This window comes from Macrosteles quadrilineatus, unplaced genomic scaffold (genome assembly GCF_028750875.1).
Source record: "Macrosteles quadrilineatus isolate MER2022 unplaced genomic scaffold, UCM_ALF_1.0 Scaffold_5__1_contigs__length_97177068, whole genome shotgun sequence".
Lineage (NCBI taxonomy): Eukaryota > Metazoa > Arthropoda > Insecta > Hemiptera > Cicadellidae > Macrosteles > Macrosteles quadrilineatus.
In genome coordinates this window covers 44,316,672-44,342,542 of record NW_026542598.1, presented here as the reverse complement: position 1 = coordinate 44,342,542, position 25,871 = coordinate 44,316,672, and the positions used below count along the sequence as shown (strand labels likewise).

General features: G+C 35.5%; 1 protein-coding gene across 1 annotated transcript; it reads left to right on the top strand.

Moving 5' to 3' along the window:
* Positions 1-225: 225 nt before the first annotated feature.
* On the top strand, positions 226-25,514 carry LOC128995191 (glycine dehydrogenase (decarboxylating), mitochondrial-like). Its single transcript, XM_054420126.1, has 19 exons — positions 226-429; positions 3,935-4,013; positions 5,042-5,177; positions 5,965-6,129; positions 7,847-8,072; positions 9,140-9,336; positions 10,434-10,636; positions 11,059-11,198; positions 11,919-12,005; positions 14,364-14,540; positions 15,599-15,783; positions 16,724-16,925; positions 17,412-17,528; positions 17,980-18,125; positions 18,785-18,926; positions 19,723-19,933; positions 20,590-20,697; positions 24,802-24,947; positions 25,352-25,514. Exons 1-19 carry the CDS (start codon positions 235-237, stop codon positions 25,460-25,462), a joined length of 2,973 nt encoding a protein of 990 aa, XP_054276101.1. The 5' UTR covers positions 226-234; the 3' UTR covers positions 25,463-25,514.
* Positions 25,515-25,871: the final 357 nt, after the last annotated feature.

Sequence of the window (25,871 nt, the reverse complement as noted above, 5' to 3'; positions counted from 1 at the left end):
TTACATTTTTAAATATTTTACACTGAAAAAATTTACTATGTTCATGCAAGATATACCAAAGTGAAAAATCTTAAGTTAAATGTAAAGCAATAGGGAAGACTGTGCGACAAATTCAGAAATTCACAAAATCCACTTGATTTATCAGCATTTGAGGGCAGGCTGATAAACCGGGTCATGCTGCCGAATATCAGCCAGTCGTCATTCATCTGTTAGCTGCCGGCCAGGCCAGTCAACATGTATAGAGTCGCGATGAGGTACAAATGTGTCGTAGCAAGGTTGCAGTTAAATGGTACGACTCTAGTCAGACAGTGCAGCTCGCTGGGAAACTCGGAGCTGGACAAACTCTTCCCAAAGGATGAGTTTGTAACTCGCCATATTGGTCCTCGTGAACATGACCAGACCGCCATGCTGGACCTGTTGGGATTCAAGGTAAGCAAACTTACTTTGAGCGGGACGAATATTGTTTTCTTGATTCATGAACTTTGTTACAGAAACAGGTAAGAAACAGGTCATTATGTGGTTACAATAATATGTTACATAATTTTTAAATAAATAGTTTTAAAATAAAAAAGGAAAGTAATAATTATTTTTCCGAACAAAGAATGGGTTAAACTATTCTTAAAGGAAAGATTTTTAAATTTAAATTTTTTTTTAAATTTAAACTTATTTAGTTTTTTGTTATGTATGCTGGCAAATTTTTAAAGATGCGGACCATGTATGGGATATAGAAATTTGTATCAATCCTTGAGACACAACCTAGTGACATTTTAAACAGAACTCTTTAAATATTGTGTTGTGTAGTCTTTCATTTACTATAAATAATTATCTTCTGGAACACGTTTTGTAGGAATCTACAGCTAATATACACGAGAATTGATAAATTAAGATTATTCCTAAGACGGTTATCGACGAACTAGCATGGACTTCAACACTGTCCAATGTCTGTTGTCACATGTGGATGATGTTTTACTCTATCACTATCTGTAATGTGTCATAATATATTAAGTTTAAAGGGATGAGTATGTTAAGTAAGGTTTGAGTAAATCAAAAATCAGTTGAGTATATTTTAATTTGTTATGACATGGGGGCAAGAAAATAGTATAGCTATGGTATAGCTACTGTATGGGGATACTGGACTCTGGGTGATATACTCGTTCAAAAAATTTAGGCGATTTGAGGGGAAGTGCATCCCTTCCGCCGTACCTTCACTTTTAAACAACAGCCGACAGCTGATCAGCTGATAAATACATTAACCTAAAAAAGTGGTGGGGGAACCCCTGGAAACCTTCCCCCTAAACCGCCTAAATTTTGTGAACGGACTATAACAGTGGTTTACTATGAAGCACAAGACAGGATTTTTTGTGAGTACACTTAACATTTTCCCTGGTGAGTCGCCTACGATACTTTTTGCCACGCTACAAACAGCTAATATACAGGATAAGTAAAACATGGCTTATAAAATTTTAGACATAAAATAGATGGGTTTTTATAATTTGAGGCACCTGATTAGAAGTTGGTTTGGTTAAAAAATAGTACGTTATTTTCTTCATCTTAGTATTGAAAACGTTGGTTTATCGCGAGTTTGTCGTAATTGAGTTTGTCTCTATTACTCTTCTTCCCAAACAATATACAATAAAAACAAAACAGACTCCCTTTGCTCACACTTGCCGTAAGCCAAGGTTTTTTCTCAAACCAAGAAGTGCAAAATGTTCTAATTTTCTTAGGACCATCTTCTTGAGAAAATTTAAAGCCTTTATATAGATAGTTGGTGAGATCCTAGCTTTTTATTTGTTAATTTTTCCTCAAGAGCGAGGTTAGAAAAGTTTAATGTTAAAAGTTTATCCAATTAAATAATTTTCCAAAGCTAAAATTAAACGGAATTAAGTTAGGCCTACCGTGTGTCAATCATCACAACTGTGAGTTAATGTATTAAAATATAACTAATATTTTGTTGAAAGTATAAATAATTCTATTAATTTAGTAGACTCCTTCAAGTATTTTACTTATTAGGTCTAGTGTTTCTGTTATGTCTACTCTACTCGTCTACTAAACATGTTAATAAAATAGTAAATAATTCCAAACTAATAGGCATTGGCCTACTCAAAACTATCTATCTACAAACATACAATTAGTCTGTAAATTTAAAATTTAAATCATGGCAAGAACTGCATTTTAAAATAATAACAAAAAAAAACTCACAAACTCACAATTCTGAAAATTGCAGTACCGTTGAAGTAGGCCTAACCCCATTTGAACCTTGAACACCCACTTCACAATAACATCACCACACCATCAACACACCTTTAAATTTAAATGATTACTAAAACCGACAAAATCGTAGTATGGCTACATACTCTCATAAATCTGTAATAATATTACGAAACTTACTAAAAGTGTTACCGTAACTTATTAGTTGTTAAAATATTTCATACAACTACAACCCGTTTGCCGGTTGGTGAACAACATACACGTTAACACGGGCGGCGGAAATCGGGATGTAAACAAAGCTACACTAGCGAGCTCACTCGCCACTCGGTTGCCGCCAGTACAGTGCTAGTGCATCTCACCGGCCATGCTAAACCTGACGAGTTGTGTTATGTTTTATATTTATGCTTGATTGTGAGCACTGCTTGTCTTTAATGCCCATACATTCTAAAAATATTTATTTGTTGACAAAAAGTTGTATTTTTTTAATCCCCCCCCAAATCTAAAAAAACATCATTAAATCTCAAATTCCCCCCCCCCCCAAAATTGAATTGTATAGCGCAGTTCGCGCTATCAAATCATTCTGTGGGCACCCCTGAGAACCGATGAGTACCTGTTCTGCGAAGGAGTGGGGGATTGTGGCCCCTCACGTCGATTTAAGAAAAAACTCTCATAACCTAACCTAACTAACCAAACTTGTTGATAATATAAAAAAGATATAAGAAAAAAGTCGAATGAAGGTTTCGAAAAAATAGTTCCGTTCATAAAATAAAATTATAAATGCCTCAAATTCTAACAACAGATGTACAGTTAAGAAGTAATCACATTCTAAGCAAAATCTTTGACAAAAAGTTAGTGTCACCAGTGGGATTTGATCTGGTTACCTTCTGTACATCAGCTGAGTACTTTATCCACTACACCACGAACACTGCATAGCATTGCGGTAATGGTGTTGCCTCAAGAGAAGAGAGTGACGTAAGGCCCCTAATCCTTCGCAAAAGAGGTTCCCATCAGTTTCTGACCAGGAACCCAAGAAGCTAGTTTTCCCCTTGCCCTATTATTGTGATTGGAAACATTTATTTTCTTAAAAATCAGCTGCCATTCGAAATAGCTACTTTCAATAATATACAAGTAGTAGATTGGCAAAAAACTATTCATACAATGTTAACTTTTAACTTCCATTAAGCCCCACATACTCGGGCGAGCATGTTCGCAAGCATGTTGGCGAACATGCTCCCGAACATGCTTGGCGTTGTCAACAGACGGACGAGCATGCTCGAGAACATGATCGCCGCTACCACCCAGTAGGCCTACTCTTGCTTCTCTTGAGCTGTGACAGTCAAGTTGTGTTTATTTATTTAAATTTAATTAATTTATTTAATTAATTTATTTTGATTAAATTCAAATGGATGCTAATGCTGTTGTGGCCATTTGTGGTGACTATAATATGGCAACGAGCCGAGCGCCGAGCCCAACATGTTCGCTGGTACGAAGGCTCGCGGATCCCACACACGAGCGAGCATGTTCGCAGCCAACACCGTCACGAGCATGCTCGCCCGTGTATGGGGGGCTTTAAATTGAGAAAAACTTGAAAAATGAATTGTAGTCAGTTCAGAATAATGACCAAGTTACTGTTTATTTGAAATTTGTTTTATTATATTACTAACTACTTAATACTTATTGATGGTACGGTAGGTAACTCCTTGAAGTTAAGATTTTTATATTTCAGTCTTTGGATGAGCTAAGCGACAAAGCTGTTCCTGACAGTATAAAGCACAAGGGCTTGTTGGAAATCGGACCTTCAGTTTGTAAGTATTGTAATCATTTATGATTATAGTCGTTACAAAATAAATTTTGCAGATTATTTCAAGTTTTAAGTGTTAAAACACATATTCATCTCATGATCTAGTTTCATATGCCCAGACCGATAGAGAACCAAATGAATAAAATGATAAACAATAACCAAACACATTATTTTATGTTACCTTTTTCTTTTTTTTCAAGAAAATAAAAAAAAATCAAAATACAAACTTTTTTGGTAAACTAGCTCTAAAATTATGGTTGAAGTTCGAACTAACAAAACTATATTGTATTTAATTACATCTTCAATCCCATTGAAGGTAAAAAATACAATATTTGATGATTCAATCCGACAAATCTTACATAATAAAAAAAAGTTACTATGATAAATCCACCATATCTAGTGAAATAAGGTTATAAAATGACAAGATGCTTAGACACAGCAAAAATACGTTTTGATGAGATAAACACACAAACAGTGGCCCCCTGCCGAGAGTTATCATTGAGGTTATCAGAGAAAAAACTTTCAAAATTTGTTGTATAATCAATTCTGAGACTTCTTATCCTAACAGAGTGTGCCAAAATCAAAATGGTCTTGGCTATTTGAAATGTTAGATGGATAACATTCTCAAATCCTTTAATATTATGCTTACCAACATGAGTGTAATTTTAGTATATTTATTGCAGGAGGGGAGGGCTATAAAATTCTACAATTTCCTCTTTTACATCTGTGATGTAATAAAGCTAAGAATTTCTTTCCAAATATGTTTGAGGAGCAAAGTGTACAAAACACTCGGTGCTAGAAAATCTATGTGTCCTATGATATATTTTACTACAGCAATGTTTTTTCCTTCAAATTCTAATCTAACAAAGTTTGAAAATTTGAAAAAAAACATGGAAGATTAAATTTTTGCCACTTCCCACAGATATTCTACCATGAGTGTAACTATTTTGATGGAGTCTACTAAGCTCAAGCAGCACGGATACACAACTAGCATTAACATTACTGAAGGTTGTGTTTTGATTTGATTTTCAGCCGAATATGAGCTGATAAAGAAGATCAGAGTGATTGCAGAGAAGAACCAAATCTGGCGAAGCTACATCGGCATGGGCTACCATAACTGTTGTGTACCTCACACAATCATGCGCAATATATTTGAGAATCCTGGATGGTAAGTAGAAACCCTTATCACTCCATATTCTGCTCTTTTAATGTAAGTCAGTACCTTTAACTTTGTGAAAGAAGTGGTCTTCGTATTCACTTTGTGAGATAGCTTCTCTGATGGTTAGACACTTCAAACACTTGTTCTGTCGCAAAGGACGACACAATACACCCCATACCAGCCAGAGGTTGCTCAAGGTAGACTAGAAGGGTTGTTGAACTACCAGACTCTGGTGACTGACCTGACGGGACTGGAGGTAGCCAACGCTTCTCTGCTGGAGAACAGTTAGACATTTCAACACTTGTTCTGTTGCCAGGACGACACAATACACCCCATACCAGCCAGAGGTTGCTCAAGGTAGACTGGAAGGGTTGTTGAACTACCAGACTCTGGTGACTGACCTGACGGGACTGGAGGTAGCCAACGCTTCTCTGCTGGAGAACAGTTAGACATTTCAACACTTGTTCTGTTGCCAGGACGACACAATACACCCCATACCAGCCAGAGGTTGCTCAAGGTAGACTGGAAGGGTTGTTGAACTACCAGACTCTGGTGACTGACCTGACGGGACTGGAGGTAGCCAACGCTTCTCTGCTGGAGAACAGTTAGACATTTCAACACTTGTTCTGTTGCCAGGACGACACAATACACCCCATACCAGCCAGAGGTTGCTCAAGGTAGACTGGAAGGGTTGTTGAACTACCAGACTCTGGTGACTGACCTGACGGGACTGGAGGTAGCCAACGCTTCTCTGCTGGAGAACAGTTAGACATTTCAACACTTGTTCTGTTGCCAGGACGACACAATACACCCCATACCAGCCAGAGGTTGCTCAAGGTAGACTGGAAGGGTTGTTGAACTACCAGACTCTGGTGACTGACCTGACGGGACTGGAGGTAGCCAACGCTTCTCTGCTGGACGAGGGTACAGCAGCTGCTGAGGGGTTGGCCCTGTGCTACAGGTTGGGAAAACAGCCAGCGAGAAAATTTATCTATCAAGCTATGTACTATTTAACACATTCACTGCGGCCTATGCACCGTCGAACGAACCCCATTGCTGGGCGATTGGCTTTCAATATTTCGGTCTGACGAATAGCAAATAACGTGTGGTGATGTGCTTTGTTACAAGAGTCGACGTAGTTTGCTAAAACACTCACAGATAGCAGAATTGCTTGGAACTTAGCCAGTCCCATTGTATTGCCAATTGGAGGGAGAAAGACGGAACAACAAGTTGATTTCTAAGCTTGCCAGATAGAGATTTTACGGGGAAATTGAATACCAACTTACACCACAATTATAGACTGGTATTAGAGACACAATATTAACGCGTTACCAACTATCCTCGGCGACAGCCTAAGCCATACGATTTTGATTTTTTGACTGGGCAAACAACGCATTACACGCTGGTTTCTGATGATGCAGCCGCCTCGCACCACGGCACGCTATGCATCACCGGGGACCCAGCCGCAGCGAATGTGTTAACCAAGACATTTGTTACTAGAACTTTGCTGTCATTATCTCTTGTTATTTCTATTGTATCTATTGTAATTTCTCTTGTTTTTAATCTTTAAGAGGCAAACATTTGATTACATAAATTCCACCATGCAGGCAGCTCAAATAGGCTAATATGTTTGACCAGTACATATTTTGGTGTTACAACACCATCGTCAGCTTCAATTATAATTAGTCAAGTTCTTCAAATGAATTCCCAAACTCACTTTACTAGTCTTTCCCATGTTATCAGTGCCTTTGCTTTTTTGTCACTACAATCCTCTTAAATTTTGTTTACTGTGCAAACAAATTTGTAATGTGTTTACTGTTTATCTACTATACAAACATTTCCAGCTGAAGAAATTTACAATTAATTATAAAAAGCAGTTGATGGTATTTCAATACCAAAACAAATCCTAATCTCCTGAACAAATATATATTTTAAGCTTGACGGGATTTACTTGAATAATTTAGTCTTACATAAACTTATATGCCTTATAACCGCTAAGAGGCTTAAACATGGATTATGGTAAAAATGTATCCCTATCTTTACTAAGGCACACTAAGGCTTTTGACTCTAAATAAATAATGCTTTAGTCATGATCTATCATGTCGATCTTCCTTAATGTTAAAATCAGTTCAATATTAACTGAGCCACCAATGAAAAAACATTTTTGCATAAAAAATAACAAAGATTAGCTAATATTGCAAATTGTTTCACCCTGAGCTGTTTATATCCATATACAGTATAAATCCCAAAGTACCCTGCTTGAACTTTAGAGAAAACTACAAGGCACACCCCCATAAACCATATGCATACTTAAAATGATCATGATGATGAGAAACCTTGCTTAAAACTATCCATTATTTCATAAATTGCCCTTTAAGGTCGTAATTCCTTTCTAAAGGGAACATTCCATATGCCTAATGTTAAAAATAGCCTCAGCTGTACTTATTTGTATGTTATTCTTTCAATTTATTAGCTTATTAAAATCAGGTGTGATTATTTGTTTGTATTACTGTATTCTGTTTTGATTTCAGCTTAACTTAACCAATCAATACTTTTATTAATGCTTATGAAGTCAAATGGGTTGAAGCCCCATGGTTTTCATTATAAAGTTTCATTATTGGGTAATGAATAATGATAATATTGAAATCCCACTGACAAATTAAATCTGTTGTCTACAGACAGAACAAGCGGAAGCGTCTTCTAGTGTCCCACAATGTTCACCCTCAGACTCTGAGCGTAGTACAGACCAGGGCTGACTCAATAGGACTGGCCGTGGATGTGGTGGATGTCTTCAAGGCAGACTTCTCCTCTAGACAGTACTCGGGAGTTTTGTTCCAATACCCGGACACCAACGGAGACTTGCACGACTTCACAGACGTAGTGCAAAGAGCGCATGCTGAAGGTGTTAGTGTGAAGCCCTCAAAGTCTCTTATAACATTTTTTCTAGTATACTCTCTTTTACCCGAGCCTTAATCAACCGTTGCTTTGGTTAACCAGCTCAACGGGTAAAAATAGATTTAGGTTTATTTACTGAATTATTAAAACTGGTTGGTTTAAGGCTGTTTGGGCTTGAGTTAATTGTGGCAGTGAGCTCAGTTGTTCCCCAAGCTGCCGCCACTGTTGCTCCTGGCACGGTGGTTAAAGTGATGTAGTGCGGGCCGGCCTATTTGGCCACAGAAGGTGTTAAAAAAAAAATGAAGGTTCAAATCCACAGTTCAATGAAAACAAGATACTGACTTGGAAAAAACAAAATCTGTGACATTTGACAAAATTACCACTTTCAAGCTCTCTAAGTGCCACATTATTTTTGGACTCATTTAACATGTTTAGTGCGGTCTACATCTATTGATGTAGTGCGTCATGAGAGCTCCTTCTATTAGGAGGAGTCACGCTACTCCTACTACATTAGTTCAGTATGAGCTCAGCCATTGCCGGGTAATGTTATAATCGTTGCAAGCCTGTTTCTTAGAATGCGAGCTTTATTTTGGTGTAGGTTGGCACTAAAATTTCCCATAAAATCCCGTCTGGCAATGCTTTTGTCCTAGTTTTGGGGATTTTCTCTCTTCAAGCCACATTACAAAGACACTCTGGCTACCTTTGGGTGTTTCAGTGAACTATGTCTCGAAGTAATGTAGCACAATCACCGCTGCTCTTTTGTGATTTGTCAGACTGAAATATTTGAATGCCAATTGCTTTTGCTGATTCGGTGGCACGCCAGGGGTTCCCTGCCAATGAAATGACATGAAATGAAATGAATGGCAAGCTCCTGTTTGAAGTAGCCCGCACTCAACGAGTTAAGAATCATACATAAAAATAATGCCTCATCCAATGAAACTAAAATTTATTTGGTTAATTTTCTGACCAAACGCCCTTAAACAACATTTTTTAGGAATCTAGAGCTTTCTGTTCCCATCCATATTGCAGTAAATTAACTCCCTTCCTCAATGTAATTGTTATGTCTCATCGTACAGACACTGACGGTATGTGCCACTGACCTCCTGGCTCTCACAGTGGCTAGGCCTCCCAGTGAGTTTGATGTGGATGTTGCTGTCGGCACCAGCCAGAGGTTCGGAGTGCCGCTGGGTTACGGAGGACCTCATGCTGGGTTCTTCGCTTGCAGACAATCTCTGGTCAGACTGATGCCTGGACGAATGGTTGGACTTACAAGGTAATGCAGTTTAACCACTTGAATCTTTGGAAACAGATAAACCTACTTGTATAAATGTTGTTATCCCTTGGCAGTTCTTCAGTTGTAGTCGACGTGTGTTGTGTGGGGGTCTTTGAATCCCTTAAGTTTTGTTTACTTCTGATGGATCAGTCTTTTTATTGATTGGATAAGAGTCTGATTACAAAGTTACCGATTGAGAGGGAGTTGACTTTGGTTTCCATTATAATGAGGGAAAAATGATTACCTTAGGTTTGTAAGTATCTTGAACTTGATTAGTTAACTTAAGCGCAGTCATGATTGATTAGTCCCTGTTACCACACACATGGGTAATTTGTAAGAAACTAAGATACTATTTACCAGCATAATTTATTTACACATTTTAAATTTTGGATACTGAAGTCAAATGGACTAGATGCAGCCATTTTTTAAATTAAAAATAACATAGTTTAATAAACTTTTTGATCAGCATTGTATGTGTTATTAAATTTACGGAAAGTAAGTAAAAGAAACGTCTTATAACACTTAAAAAAACATATATTTAGTATTTACGCTTATACTGTGACTCACAAGACGGTAAATATACAAAAAAGATGGTAAGTGGTGATCGATTTTGATTGGACACTCCAATCATCATCAGACCCAATAGGAGAATGACAAGAATCTTAAGTAGGGACACCATTCAAGATTCTTGTCATTCGCCTATTGGGTCTGGTGATGATTGGAGTGTCCAATCAAAATCGATCACCACTTACCATCTTTTTTGTATATTTACCGTCTTGTGAGTAACAGTATAAGCGTAAATAAATATATGTTTTAAGTGTTATAAGACGTTTCTTTTATTTACTTTTCGCATAGTTTAATGACCAACCCAGAGTGTGCCAAAGTAAAAGATTAAGTTTGTGTTACTGAGATAGTTTATGTGACCTAAAAGACTCTACAGCATAAAAGAGATTCTTTTAGGCTCGGTCAATGAGTTGGCATATTTCATAAAAATCTGTATTTTATATCCGTGCCTCGGTTGATGGTAAAATTCACCTATGATTTTCCAAAACCAGCAACAATATAGTGGACCAGATAACAAAACGCTACATTTTCAGGGATATAAACGGCAACAATGCGTACCGCCTGGCTCTACAAACCAGGGAACAGCACATTCGCAGAGACAAGGCTACGTCCAATATCTGCACGGCACAGGCGTTGCTAGCCAACATGTCTGCCATGTACGCCATCTACCACGGACCCAAGGGGCTGCGGCGTATTGCCAACAAAGTCCACAATGCTACACTGTTACTCAGAGAAGGTATTGCTCTATGTTTTAGACACTTAAATTTATTAAGTTTTTATGTGGTTGGAATTTTTTAAATTTTTATGCAAGGGAGCAGTCTGTAAATTGTGTATATAAGAGGTCAAATCTTGTGTCCTCCCTGCTTTCTTTACTTTATTACTACAGTTGATGTGTGTTATTGCATTGTTGTCTATATTATGTTAGGAAATAAAAATAGAATTTTTTTATAAGAATATTGTTCAGAAAAAAACGTTGCGGCCCCTTTTCGCTTGCGCTACGAGACTACAGCCAAATGTTAAATCCGGTAAGTTTTCCTAATGTAGGTGATTTTATGTTCCCTTTTTCTGTATTTTCTAGGGAATTATGAATAGTAGGGTTTGTGTATGACTAATCAAATTAATCTGTGTCATAATACATCACATGGAACTATTGTCCAGGGCTACACAAGGCTGGCCATTCCATTCTGAACACTCTAGTGTTTGACACTCTGAAAGTCCTGCCAAGTGTTTCCAAATCAGAATTGTTGTCTCGCTGTGAACACAAGAAGATCAACTTGCGCTACTTCTCTGACGGTGCTGTAAGTAACACGTTTTCATACTTACTGTTTAGCTAGAGATACAGTTTTAAAATATAAATTTATCCGATAGATATTTTCTAAAAATAATTCTAAGTTTTAGACATCTGTTTATAAACTCTGTGCTGGATTTTTGCCTTCAGTCTACCACTTAATAGGGAACTGTCAGTCTGTACCTCAGGCAATTGTTTGTGTCTCCGTCCACAGTAGCTTGATTTTAAATTTATCCACACACTTGTAATCTGTATGGAACTGCAGAGATTGTTATAGTCTTTGTATAAAAAAATTGTTTTTTATAACTATATTAGATACTGAAATAAAACTACTTAAAACTATACCAAAATCTCCTTACTTTCATAACAAGTACAACGGTGAACACCGGATTTCAATCGGGCAAGTATCAATGAAAACACGGTGGCCCGGTTCGAAGTTGGCTGTAGCAGAGCAGTACACCGTTAGGTGGTTGGACCAATAAATTAGCTGTAGTTATATAAATTTACGTTTTTCCTCAATTTTTCTAGCTTTCTGATGGCCATTAGTGTTGACTCAAGAATAAAGAGCTGGTTATTCAGGATTGTAGACTCCAGAATTAGTCCTTGACAGAATGTATTGTTGGCTGGGTTTTCATCAGTAACCTAGTTTAAGTAAAAAAGTAACAAGCTAAAAATAATGTACGAAATATAGTTGTTTGATTCTTTATTTTCTACAACATATTTTTTACAGGTAGGGATTTCTCTTGATGAAACAATAACCAAAGAAGACGTTGAAGATATTCTTTGGGTTTTTGGTTCCGAATCAAGCCTGAATGATGTGAGTGGTTTTTGAAACTATGTAATTTAATACTAGCATAATATTTAATTCGAGGCTTTGCTCACGACAATTTAAATTAAAAAGCTAAATGTTTTATATGATTCATAATAATTGAAAAAAAAAAACACTATATAGTCTAAAAATAAAAATATGTTTATTTGATCCATATAATTTATCGGTTTATGAAAAAATTCCATCTTATAGTGGTGTTAAATATTTCAATAGCTTACCTGACAATATAAAAAATATAAGTAATATTAATTCATTTAAAAAAACGTTTGAAATTATTTCTCACCAACAGACCCTTGTATAAATTAGAAGATTTTTTCCAACTTCCTGAAATTTGATTTTTTTTATAATAACAATATTCTTTGTAAGTAGTCTTAAGTTTAATATTGTGTTTTTATAACTGACTCCATTCTGTACAAAATGTGCAATATGAATAAAGTTATTTTGATTGATTGATTGATTGATATAAATCATAAAGTTAGTTAAACATGACTCCTGAAGTTAGTCTAAGGGATAACTTTATCATTGACAACATTAACTTTTCTTTCACCAGGAGCTTCGGACTACTCACTCTGAAAATATACTACATAATTTTTTTGACATGAATACTATTCATGCTGCATCTCCTCTTTCAATTAAGTTTACTCACTTAAACCTAATTTCCCAATAGTAGTCTAGTCAGTTCTCTAATACTGTAACTTTATTGAAAAGTATTACGTGTAGCCTATCTTAAAGTAACATTAAAACCTTGCACAATGTTATTTTAGTTTTTATAACCCTAAAATGCTCCAAACAGTAGTACAGTCACTTTACGCCCTAGTGATGAAATATACTATTTTCAATAACATCAATTTTTAAAGGGGAATATTTTTTTAAATAATTCATAAATAAAACAACTTTTTAAAAATATCACGTTTTTAAACGCACTAAAAAGTAAAAAATGATTTATAAACATGTGGAGAGAATAAATACTTCTAAAATGAAAAACGTGGGATAAAATGGGACGCAATCAGGAAATATAGATGTAAATTATACAAACAGGATGTACTGTGTGAATTTGTTTGTTTCCTATCGACAGATACCCCATATTTATTATTATCAAGTAATCAGTAAGTTCAAAGTTGTAAACAAAAACTATTATTCTCATAATCATCTATTTACTTATTTAATACGCAAGCAGGTTTTTTGTGACAATTACTCCTCAGAAACTACTGAACCGATTGACATGTTTTTGGTGTTGTTGGAAAAAGCGTAACGTGAAGTTGTGCAGGAAACTTTCACTTTAGGGAAATAATTAGAGAGTGAGGCCCTGGGGCCCTTTAAAGTTTTGTATTTCTCCATAAGATTAACAAGGGAAACAAAAATTATTATAAAACCCCAGCTGTTGTTAGAAATTAAAAGTGAGAAGAAGAACATATGTAAATTGTAAACAGTCAATAAGTTTGCTAATTTAACAGTTTACTACAAACATTTACTGACTTGGTAGAAATGAAATATTCACTACCTATTTGAATTTGGGTTGGCGTAAATATTACAATGGAAGAAAGCTAGAGAGCCTGGATGGATTGATATACTAAAAAGAAAACTCAATTAACACTGTGCTGCATTTCTTAGTAATCATTGAAAGAGCCGATTTGCAAACTATGGTAACATAGGAAAGTCATAGAACACCACCAAGAAGAAGAAATGGAAATCATGTTTTTTTAGAATTTATAATCGTTATTATGGACAACCTAATGTGGCTAAGAGTAAGGCTATTTGTAGAAAACACTAAAAAACAAGATCAGCTTTTGAAGAATAATAATATATTTGCAAGAAATGTTGATTATATCGATCTGTTAGGTACATCTTGAGTATTTCCATAATCTTTGAGTCGAATCTTTTAAAGTCATCAGACATTATGACTGTTATTCGTTTTAAAATAACTAACGCCTGTAATACTTAGCAATTGCTCGAATTCGAGCAACAGGGACACTAGTAAAACTTTAAAATCCTTTGGGAGCAGAACCTGTACCTCTTAACCTCTGCTCTTTGAACAAACTATCAAATTAAAGTGTTTACAGCTGACTTCAATTGATATATTTAACTATTTACATTCTTCTAAAATGTAAACATTAAAACTTTGGAAGCCCATGGGGCTTATTCCAAGGGAAATATGAAAATAAAATGATATAATATTGCATTGTCATCCATTTGTGAGCTGTGTTTCAAGTCTCTAGTTCATCGGGAAGTTAGTTTAATATCTATTCCAAAATTTGTAGCGGGCAAGAAAAGAAAGTAAGCTATTAAAAAAACGTTTTAAAAACTCAAAGATTTTAAGTTTTTCACTGGTTGGAATTTCTTTCACAGATTTTCAAGGAAGGGGCGTGGAAGACCCAGAGTCTGTCTGAGTCTCAGCTGAAGAGAACATCTCCGTACTTGACACATCCGGTGTTCAACTGTCACCACTCGGAGTCTAGAATTGTCCGATACATGAAGAGTTTGGAGAACAAAGACATCTCATTGGTCCACTCCATGATTCCTCTGGTCAGAAGAAACAATGATCTATTTACTAGTTATGTACACGTTATAGCAAATCATGGTTAAATATGTCGGCAATAAATTTATTTCACATAGCTAACAAATTTATGAGTGAAGTGAACATATAGATTCATGAACTTATTTAAACGCTGATCACTGGTTGATGAACATAAACATTTGTCTAAATCTGAATGATAAAAACCAGTGCTGTTTGTAAAAGAACTATTGCATAGATAGACGATTGTGAAGACAAAATCGCAGTTCTCAACTCAACAATAAGAACGAGAGAACAAATTTTGCCTAGACCGACGGAAGTGATGGACGGCTGGCTTGCATGATCGAGGTTGCCACACCATGCGTCACAGAACAGCTGATATTATGAACTGAACGAACACTACCCACACACACTATCAAAGTCAATTGTACTCACATGGTTTGAACAAACCTTTGCATACATGGCCAACTTGGCTTGATCACATCAAATCGACAGGTTTAACTAAACAAGAGAAGCAGACTTAAGAATTGCATGACAAATTCAAACACCATTGTGGTAGGGCTTTGGAAATCATTTTGAAAAGAATATTATTATAAAACCTCACCATCACTCAGAAAACTTTTTTTTTCTCAGCAATATCGTTAAACCCGTTTTGCCAAGAATTGTGAACAAATTATATTTTAATGGCAACCAAAGGAGTCTAACCCCTTTTCAAATATGTAGACAACTTTACAGAGTTTCATTAACACTCATATTTCATATCATTTTCATTCTCTCGTTTTTTTGTCAAATGCAAATAAAAATAGGTACAAGTATAACAAAAACAAAAAAAAAAAACAGACAGAAACTAAAAATGTGAAAAAAGACTTGTTTTGTCTTCCCAATGGTTGAAACATGAAAAATCAAATATGCAAATCCAAGAAAATATGCAGAAAAAACTCTGATTTAATAAATGCAATAATTGTTATAACAGTTAGAAGCCAATAGTCAAAACTTATCTTAGATACTTTAAACTAAAAAAGGTCATTAGATTCAATAGATTAATTTCATTTACGCTTTGTATTTCCAGGGTTCTTGCACTATGAAGCTGAACAGCACTACTGAGATGATGCCATGTAGCCTTCAACACTTCACAGACATTCATCCGTTTGTCCCCAGAGAGCAGGCACAAGGCTACAGTCAGCTGTTCCATCAGCTGGAGCGAGACCTCTGCACCATCACTGGTTACGACAGAATATCCTTCCAACCTAATAGGTCAGCTGTTTTTATTTTTTGAGATTTTGAAGGACTATAACTAGAATCTTGATACGCAGCCTTTTGTGACCATTGTCAGAATCCATTAAATTTTTCAGTATCAGCCCCAATCAAAAGGGGTTTCTCTTGCTTTGAGGTGACACACTTAGTGATTATTGGCCGAGACATTATGCGTCCAGTTTTCACACAACCAATGAGGATACACTTCACAGCAAGGCAGGGAACTTCACCTGACTTAGTGATTGATGGAAAATCTAGTGAAGATTAATTAGAATAGTTAAAGTGTGTTTGTAAGTTTTTTTTATCTGAATAAACAATGAACATATACAATAATAATCAAAAATGTTATAAAACTAAGATAAAAAAAAAAAAAATTTTATGTAAGTAATTTAATTTACTTACACTAAGATAATGGTGTAACATAAAGTACAAGGGCCTAGGTTTTCAGGATTTGTTGCCAGGATAACAGGCTTACCTGAATGGGAAAGAGTCCCAACTGGCACAAGATACATAACACTTAACACTATATAAACGACACATAAGAATATTTCACTATCACTGACAGCATTTTCACCTAAGGAATAGAACTTTCTCTTTAGGTCCAATATAAAAGCTCAGATATTGGTTCAGATATAGTACAGACCTGAAGAAATCTCGCTCTTCTTTAGCCTTAGGTGAAAATCCTATCAGTGACAGTGAAATATTCTAATGCTTTGTGTATACAGTTAAAGTTTTGTGTCTCTTGTGCCAAATTAACCTTCTTCCCATTCTGGTAAGTCTGCTATCCTCACACAAAAATAAATATCCTTCCCCTTACATTATGATAAGTCTGCATAATTTTATGCACCGTAGTATTAATTTGGTAGTAGCTCAAAACAATGAAATTTATCCCATAAAAACAACGTAAAAATTAAATATAACATCTGTGATGGTTTGTTAGTGGAGCCCAGGGCGAGTACGCTGGTCTCAGAGCCATCCAGTCTTACCACAATTCGCGAGGGGAAGCTAACCGCAATGTCTGTCTCATCCCGGTGTCGGCTCACGGCACAAACCCAGCGTCGGCACAGATGGCCGGCATGGAACTGGTGCCGATATCAGTGACCAAAAGTGGCGGCATCGACTTGGCACATCTCAAGGACGAGGTTAACATTATTAATTTTTTAGGGAAATATACAAAATATTTGTTAAGTTTTGCTTAGCAATTTGTTTATCCAATTTTAATTTTTGTTGCTAATAAAATAACTAACAGTGCCTCAGAAAGAAGTTACAACAGTCTCGGTCTTGGATAAAAAAAGCTGTCGGATAACACAGTAAATTATTAAACCATTTTGATTATGGTAAATAATTATTAATTAATAAGGAATCTGTATCGTCAAACTTGTTTAAGGTTTTAATTTTGTTTTCTTTTTGAAACTGCTAACTCTCAATCAAAGTCTGTCTTCACAAGTGACATTAAAAAATTACCAATTAAGCTATACTCATTTACTTACCATCAAGCTATCTTTGAACTGTGAAAAAATATAAATGGTGACAAAAACGTGAGGTTTGCAGGTATAATGGTTAGACAATCTATGTGGAAGTAGAATAATCTGGTAGACAGTAACCAATTTAATTTTAATTTCCCCTAGGTAGAGAAACATAGTACAAATCTCTCTTGTCTAATGATTACCTACCCTTCGACGTTTGGAGTGTTTGAAGAAGAAGTCAGTGATGTGTGTCGCTTGATACACGATCATGGCGGACAGGTATGAAACCACTTCTATCAAAAACATTATTCAGAAGCATAGAACTTGTACAGACAGTAGATTTTGCTGTCCATTCTCTTTGAAATTATTGGCGTCAGATGTTATTTATTACTATAGTTTGTGTACAATAACATAGCTCCAGGAAGTTTGCAGTTACATACAATTATTTTAGTATCCCCAAGATTTGTCTAAAATGGGTTTAAATTGGTCTTAACTGTCTCTATAATGAAAACATACCTCTGGTGTGGTACTTGGTACTTTTTCTGTGTGAATCATAAGTAATTCTATTTTCACAACAGTTTGAAAGAAAAGCTTCCTTACAGCTGATTCTGTATTTGGTTTTAAAGTAATTATTTTTTTCTAAAGCCATCCAGTTTACCACAATTCGCGAGGGGAAGCTAACCACAATGTCTGTCTCATCCTGGTCTAACGGCAATGTCTAACTCCTCAGGTATATCTTGACGGTGCCAACATGAATGCTCAAGTTGGCTTGTGTCGTCCGGGTGATTACGGGTCTGACGTGTCTCATCTCAACCTACACAAAACATTTTGTATCCCTCATGGTGGCGGTGGGCCCGGCATGGGGCCCATAGCTGTGTAAGTATATGGACGTGATAACAAATTGCTTATTTTTTTTAATTTCAGGGATTATTTAGTGACTAGAGAAACTTGTGCAATTTCGTACAAAAATTAAATCGCGATTTCTTTTCTTATGAATCACTTCAGTTTACTAAGTGAAAGTAATCAGTATACAGTTAATGATTGATAATAAAATATTTATTATTGAGTTAAAATTTAATGTTTACAAGTTCTGTTTAATGAATTTATTTTGTATGGATTGCATTTTATTTCATTGTTTGTCATTAATCCTTATAACACCCTTGGTTGGGTATCAAAGCCGCCTCCTGGTTGGAAAGATTTCTGACTTAGACAGCTTAGCCAATGATGAAACCTAGTGATCTACAGCACTTAAATAACGCTGACTGATCTAAAACCTTTCTTAATAAAGTAAAATTTTGTGTCACCTTTTATATTACTTTTTTATTTAATTTTTTTATTGTCGATCATATAATGTTTAGACTGTCAAATCCTGCAATTGTCAATAAGTTGGTGTTTGCCTAATATTGTACTTTTGGTGGTTACCTGTTAATTATCTTTTCAATTGCAAAACTCCTGCTTGTACTAAATTAAGTCATCAGTCATCATTTTGTAAACTGGTTTATGCCTTAATAACTGAATTGAAGATGATATTACAGCAAAGCTCACCTAGCTCCTTTCTTGCCCAATCATCCGGTTGTCGACCTCTTCCAGAATGAGGAGAGTCAAAGTTTTGGAGCTGTCAGTGCAGCACCCTTCGGTTCCTCTAACATTCTGCCTATCTCCTGGGCTTACATCAAGGTAATGATCTGTAGCATATTGAATCTTGAATGCCGATAGTGAAAAAAGTTCATATGTATTTTATTAACATGAATATATAATCTAGGCAAGTAAAATATTTCCTAAACTAAGGTCTTAGGAATTAATTTTTGTCCAAGTTGATAGATTCATTTTTATTTTATTTATTTATTTTATTTGAAACAAATTGAACACACATTTTTACATTTCATTATACACCATGCTGTAAAAGCCTGACATGGCTTGTCTGCAGCTCTTAAACTAAAGGGAAATCAAGTCCAAACTCTTATCACTTCCATCAGTCAGTGTTTGTGTCCTCCTTATCTCTCTAGCCTGTTATCACAATCATCATGAAATCCCAAAAAATCTGCAGCCAAACTACTATGCTACTTTGAAAACTCTTTACAATTCATGCCAACGTTTTTGTTGGATGAGTATGCTTAATGCATATGATGGATGCTTCAAAGTAAGAAGACAGTAAGCTCAGTCTAGTTTTGACTATTTTATACGTTAGAGATTTTAACAATGAGATGACTGAAATTGATTGATTTCATCAATCGGGGCAAAAGATCGGATCAGGCCCGGACGAGCCAGATTCGTGATGGCGGCCCACTGCTTGAGGAGGTCCTGAAGGGCCTCTACGTAGAATCCAAAAAAGTGATTTTCTCCTACTACTTTCAATGATGAGTGAAACTCAAACACCATTGAGAATAGAGCAGCGATAATTAATCTAAATAAATATTACTCTTACTGTCCGAATCTTTTACGATCAACATTCTCAGCTCATTGGTTCAACTAGATGATGGGAGGCAGTGGGTTACGTAAGGCCACGCAGATCGCAATACTCAACGCCAACTACATGAGCAAGCTTTTAGAGGACCACTACAAGACATTGTATCGCAGCCCTCAGTCTGGTCTTGTAGCCCACGAGTTCATTCTTGACATCAGAGACTTCAAGAAGACGGCAAACATCGAAGCGGTGGACATTGCCAAACGACTTATGGATTTCAGTAAGTATGGCAGCAAAAACATGAGACTTAGATTGGATTTATTCTATGCTGATTTTCCAGGGTATGTTTTTTTTTAGATGAGGATGAGTGGAAGAATAGTCAATGGTGGAAGTTAAGTATGTTGTGTTAATAAACTACATGACAGCATAGAATAAACTCACTCCCTTAGCAGATTTTTCATCCATATACCAGCTAAAGACAATTTAATTTTTAGTTCCGTCCAGAGCTGTTAGGATTGTGTTCTTGTTTACAACTTCTTTCTTGTTATTTAAACAATTTAAACCCTTTTTTAACCAAATAAAACAACCTAATCTTAAACAATTACTATTATATAAAAAAAACAGTAAATAAAAATAATAAAATAAACCCTGAAATAATAGAAACCAAATTTCATCGACACTAGCGCCCAGTGTCACCAACATGAACTAGACACTCTGTCAACCAAATAGACTAAACATTTTAATTTTAAACTGTTGTATTATAACTACATTTTTGTGTGTTATTTTACTATATAGAATAGTTTATATTCGTAAAATTTCTTACATCAGTTTCCAAACTTGGTCAATTAAATTGCATGTTATTTTCTGTAGATGAGCAAATAGAATAAATTAGTGTAAGCAACTTTGTAGTAGGTTTGAAACTTGACTATATTACAGGTTTTCATGCGCCAACGATGTCGTGGCCAGTTGCCGGAACTTTAATGATTGAGCCCACCGAGTCAGAGGATAAACAAGAGTTGGACAGGTTCTGTGAGGCGCTTATATGTGAGTGTACAGTCACAATCAAAATACTGCACCCTAGACAGTAGGATTATCAGTCTCATGGTCCAACCATCCATTTATCATCCTTAAAAGTTTGTATAAAACAACTGAAGACAATTTCAGGGATATTTTTGTATGGTTTATATAGAGTGCAGTATAAGTTTTTTTCTTGGTATTTAAATTATTTTAAAATAATTTTAACAAAATAAACTATGTAATTATACAACAAAAGCTCGTCCTGTGGTATTGTAATGAAACAGTGAAGACAAATCGTAATATCTATGGTAGGTAAAAGAGCAACTTATAGCAAAGACAGACACCAGATCACTCTAAAAGTTACTTACATGAATCACACATAAAATGTTCAATCTTTTTCATCAAACGAATAAAAAAAAAGATTTTAGGTTTTGGGGTTTAATGAACAGAATGTGCATCTCATCAGCTTACTTGTTTCCATGCTTTACAGTTTTACACATTTCAGCTTTTAGTAGGCTTAACCCCTTAACCGCCACGCACGAGATATGCCGGGCGATACTAGTTTTCAGAGCAACCGCCACGTACGAGTTATCTCGTGTTGACGTAATCAGCTGTTGTGTTTTATTTTTAACAGCTCACTTCCCGCCTTATCTCTGATATACGTACGTAAACAAGTTGTTGACAGTGCTGCTTGACTAGTGCTGCAATCTGGTGGATTTTAGTGGTATTATAGGTCAGTAATGGTCCCGATCAGTTCTGTTCGTAGTTTCAGTAAAACTCGTGCTTGCGGAAGCTTACGTAATGCTTACGTACATTATGCGTGTCATTATAATTGTGATTTTTGGTGGTTATTTACTTGGTAGTGTTGAATGAGTAGTAAATATTAGTCGTAATGGCTGGTGACATGCTTGAGGATGACGATTTATTAGAGCTGTAGACTTTATTGTAGGCCTAATTTTTATTATAGGCCTAACTCAAGAAACCCCCGAACCCCACCCCCCCCATCTCAAATTTTAGTATTGTTAAAGCTTAATGTTTTTGAAGATGTCTACAAACAATATTGATAACTATTTTCTTTAAAAAAACAACTGTTACAATTTTTAAAATCACAAGTAAAAATCGTCAAAAAACGGCAAAAATAAGTGGCAATGGCGGATTTTGACTCGGCTACTTAGACAGCGGTTAAAGGGTTAATTTGGTGAATTTAAATTGAACTTTCACCTTGTCTGAGTCTGTATTTTTGATATTTTTATAACCTAGTTACAGAAAAACTCCAACTATCCGAATCACTTACACAAAACTTATAAGCCCCAGTAATCGTTATTAACCCATTTGCATCGGATGACGTACCAGTACGTCAAGTCAGGCCCGTTTTTGACAATGTCAGCACCCTAGGCACAACTAATAGTAGCGCCCCTTTGAAATATACAGGGTGTCCCGTAAGTAAACAGCTAAACTCCACGAAATGGTATGGGTAAAAAACGTGAAAATCAAGAATAACATTTTTTCCAAAATCATTATGAAACTTGGTACCCGGTATGTATGTTAAATTAACAGACACCCATGTTAGAAAAAAATCATTTTGATTCGTCATAAAACTTCAAAATGGAGGCCATTTTAATTTTTGTTAAGCTTAAATTACAAAAAAATGACAGATTTTATTAGAAAACGACAAGAACATTTTTATTTGGAATTTTAAATTCCCTATCAAACGATACCACGCTCAAAAAGATTGAATAATAGATAGCTGAAGTATCACGATTTTTAGTTGCAAAATGGGACAAATCTGACTAGCTTAGCCTTTTTCTACCCCATTTTATAGCTAAAAATCGTAATATTTCAGCTATTTCTTATTCGATCTCTTTGAACTTGGTATCGTTTGATAGGGAATTAAAAATTCCAAATAAAAGTGTTTTAGTAATTTTTTCATAAAATCTGCAATTTTTTAGGAATTTGAGTTAAAAAAATTAAAATAAATGGCCGCCATTTTGAAATAGTATGATAAGTCAAGGTTAATTTTTTTCTAACATTGGTCTCTCCCTATCATCTATACCAAGTTTCAGAAAGAGCGGTTGAAAAACTTTGAAGATAAAAATGTTAATGTGAAAAAATTAAATGGCGAATATCTGGTTAATGAAGAGATTTTAGAAAAAGAAAATGCTATTCTTGAATTTATTTTTATATTGACCCATAGAAACATTTTTTAAGACGCATAGAGTTTGGCTGTTTACTTACGGGACACCCATATAAAAGGGTGACCACCGTCGGGTAATCCGGGAATTATGCATGAATGTTCTATTTCTACCTGGAATTGTCAATTTACCACGATCACGTATGACAACAGTGACCTTAACATGACGACGGGAGACGATAGTATGTTTACACACGGCCGAGAGGTATGATCAGAATATTACCGCGATCGCAAAAGACGATGATAATTTCTAGACTACCGCGGGAAACAGTCAGAATTTTGCCGCTACCGCAGAAGATGATGATGATCTTCACATGACTGCGGGATATGATCAACATTTTGCCGCAATCGCAGGAGGCAATTACGACGTCTTCACGACCGCAAGAGACGATTAAGATCTCTACATTACCGAAGGAGATACAATCGGCCGCGAGGGATTATCAGAATTTTACCGCGATAAGACATAAGACATAAGACATATTTTATTTACACAAAACGTTCTTTACAAAGTACATTTCATACATAAGAACAGGTGTTTCGTCATAGTGATGTATTTTATAGTAAAATTAATAGTTAAAATAATTAAAATAAACTCATGTAGGATATCAGAGAATTTTTATCTACACTATAGGGTTCTCCAAAAATTCGTCAAGTGAATAGTAGGCTTTCTCAATTATTTTATCTTTTATTTTATCTTTAAATTGAGTAGCATTTAAATTTTTAAGATACAGGGGTAATTCATTGTACAATCTAAGTCCCATATATTGAGGGCTGTTTCTAAAAGTCTTCAATTTGTGATGTGGTAATCTGAAATTATATTTATTCCTTGTATTATAATTATGTGTAAATTTGACTACATCTGACAAATTTTCCTTAGTGTTATGTATCCAATTTAGAATTTCATTTATGTATAATCCAAAAATTGTTGCGCGATCGCGCAAGACAATAATAATGTCCACACGACCGAGGGAAAAGATTAGAATTTTGCCTCATTAGCGGTAGACGACGATAATCTCTTCACGACCGCGTTATATGTTCATATATTGCCGTGATCGTGGAAGACAATAATTATGTCTACACGACCGTGGGAAATATTTAGAATTTGCCGCGATCGCGGAAGACGATAATGATGTCTATACAGCCACGGGAGACGATAATGATTTCAACACGGCCATGAGGGATTATCAGAGGTTTACCGCAATCGCATGTTAATACAATTACAAAATATTTTTTTATTTTCCAATTTTTGGCGCCCCTCAAAAAAACCAATTTCCTAGCGCCCTAGGCACGTGCCTACTGTGCCTATTCGGTAAATCGGCCCTGCGTCAAGTCCGTGATGTACGGTATCACGGCTGACGTACTGGTACGTCAGCCATAAAATTTGAAAATTTGATTTTTCTTCAAATGAACCATTTATACGTACAATATATACATATAATATTTAAATTTGTTCATCAAAATATTATGTTCCTTGAATGAATGATTTCATATTTACGTAATACAGGCAGCTATTTAATTATTTTTATAAAAAATATGAAAAATAGTGTAAACGTGTCCTAAATACATATACATATAAAATACAAAATGTTATATACATTATATGTTTTATATTATTTTCAGCTATAAAATACTATATAACAATAAAAAAACAGTCTAATATTTTTCAGGCAGGTATATGCATCTATTTTTTTTTAGAAATATATAAAATAGTGTACGGCCACGAAAACATCGTCATCGTTTACGCGACAAAATCTTGAACATCTTTCGCTGGATTGTGGATATCATTTTTGCCTCCTGCTGTCACAGAAAATCCTAATCGTCCTCTGCAGTCGCAATCCTTATTGTTAAGTTCCCACTCTTACACTACACCACTTATTTGAAAACTTCTAAAACAACTCATTGATATTTTTTTAACCGCCTTCAAAATGTGATGTCCACAGACATCAGACAGGAGATTAGAGACATAGAAGAAGGAAGGATAGAAGCCAAGCAGAGTCCACTAAAGATGGCACCTCACACACAGTCACAGGTCTCGGCTTCAGAGTGGGACAGAGCGTATTCTCGTGAGCAGGCTGCCTTCCCAGCCGTAAGTCACATATCTCATCACATTACCTTTAGTCATACCTCTATTTTTTCATCAGTGAAGAAAACAACTTTTGTTCATATTGTTTGCTTAAGAGCCATATAATATTTATCCATGGAAAAATCATTTGTTCTATGGAACGAAAAACTCATTCCAATACATCACTTTCTGTAAACGATCTAAACACTTTTCCCCTTTGTTAACCTTCAAATTGTAAACTCCTGATCAGTGTCTGAAAATGGCAATACAACCCTCAAAAATATTTTTAATCTCCCATATAAAGTTAATAGCTGAAAACAGTATTATACGTCGTAAAAGATGAGTACTTAATACTGAAATGATAATGAAAGATCTTTATTCAGCAGGCGTTTTCAGATGTCATTTTTGAATATTTTGTATGATTGCAGCCTTTTGTCAGAGAAGACACAAAGATATGGCCGACAGTGGGACGCATTGACGACATCTACGGAGACAAGCATCTCGTTTGTACTTGCCCACCTATACTCGAGTATTTCTGAGGTTAATTTCAACCTTCTTGTAAATATCTTGTAAAATATAAGCTGTATATGATTGACTAAACAAGTATTTTGTTGCCTCCCATGTATTAATGATGTACGTTAATTACCAGGGACATTGTCAATGCCTGGGCCTTATGTTTTGCTTATTATTTATTAATTTCCTAACCCAAATGGTTCATAGTTCTCAGCAACATTTTCTCGGTACTTACGCTGCACCAAAATCAGATTTTTTGTATGTTATCTTCTTTTGACCTCAGCAATTTGTATCAGTAATGACAATAGTTTTCTACCCAACACTACCCGATTCACCAATCGCTGCTATGTTCATGTTTACTCCTTAAATATATGCGTGGTTGTGCTCGCCTTGGAGTCAAAAGATTGCCGGTTCAATCCTGAGCACTGCCAGAAT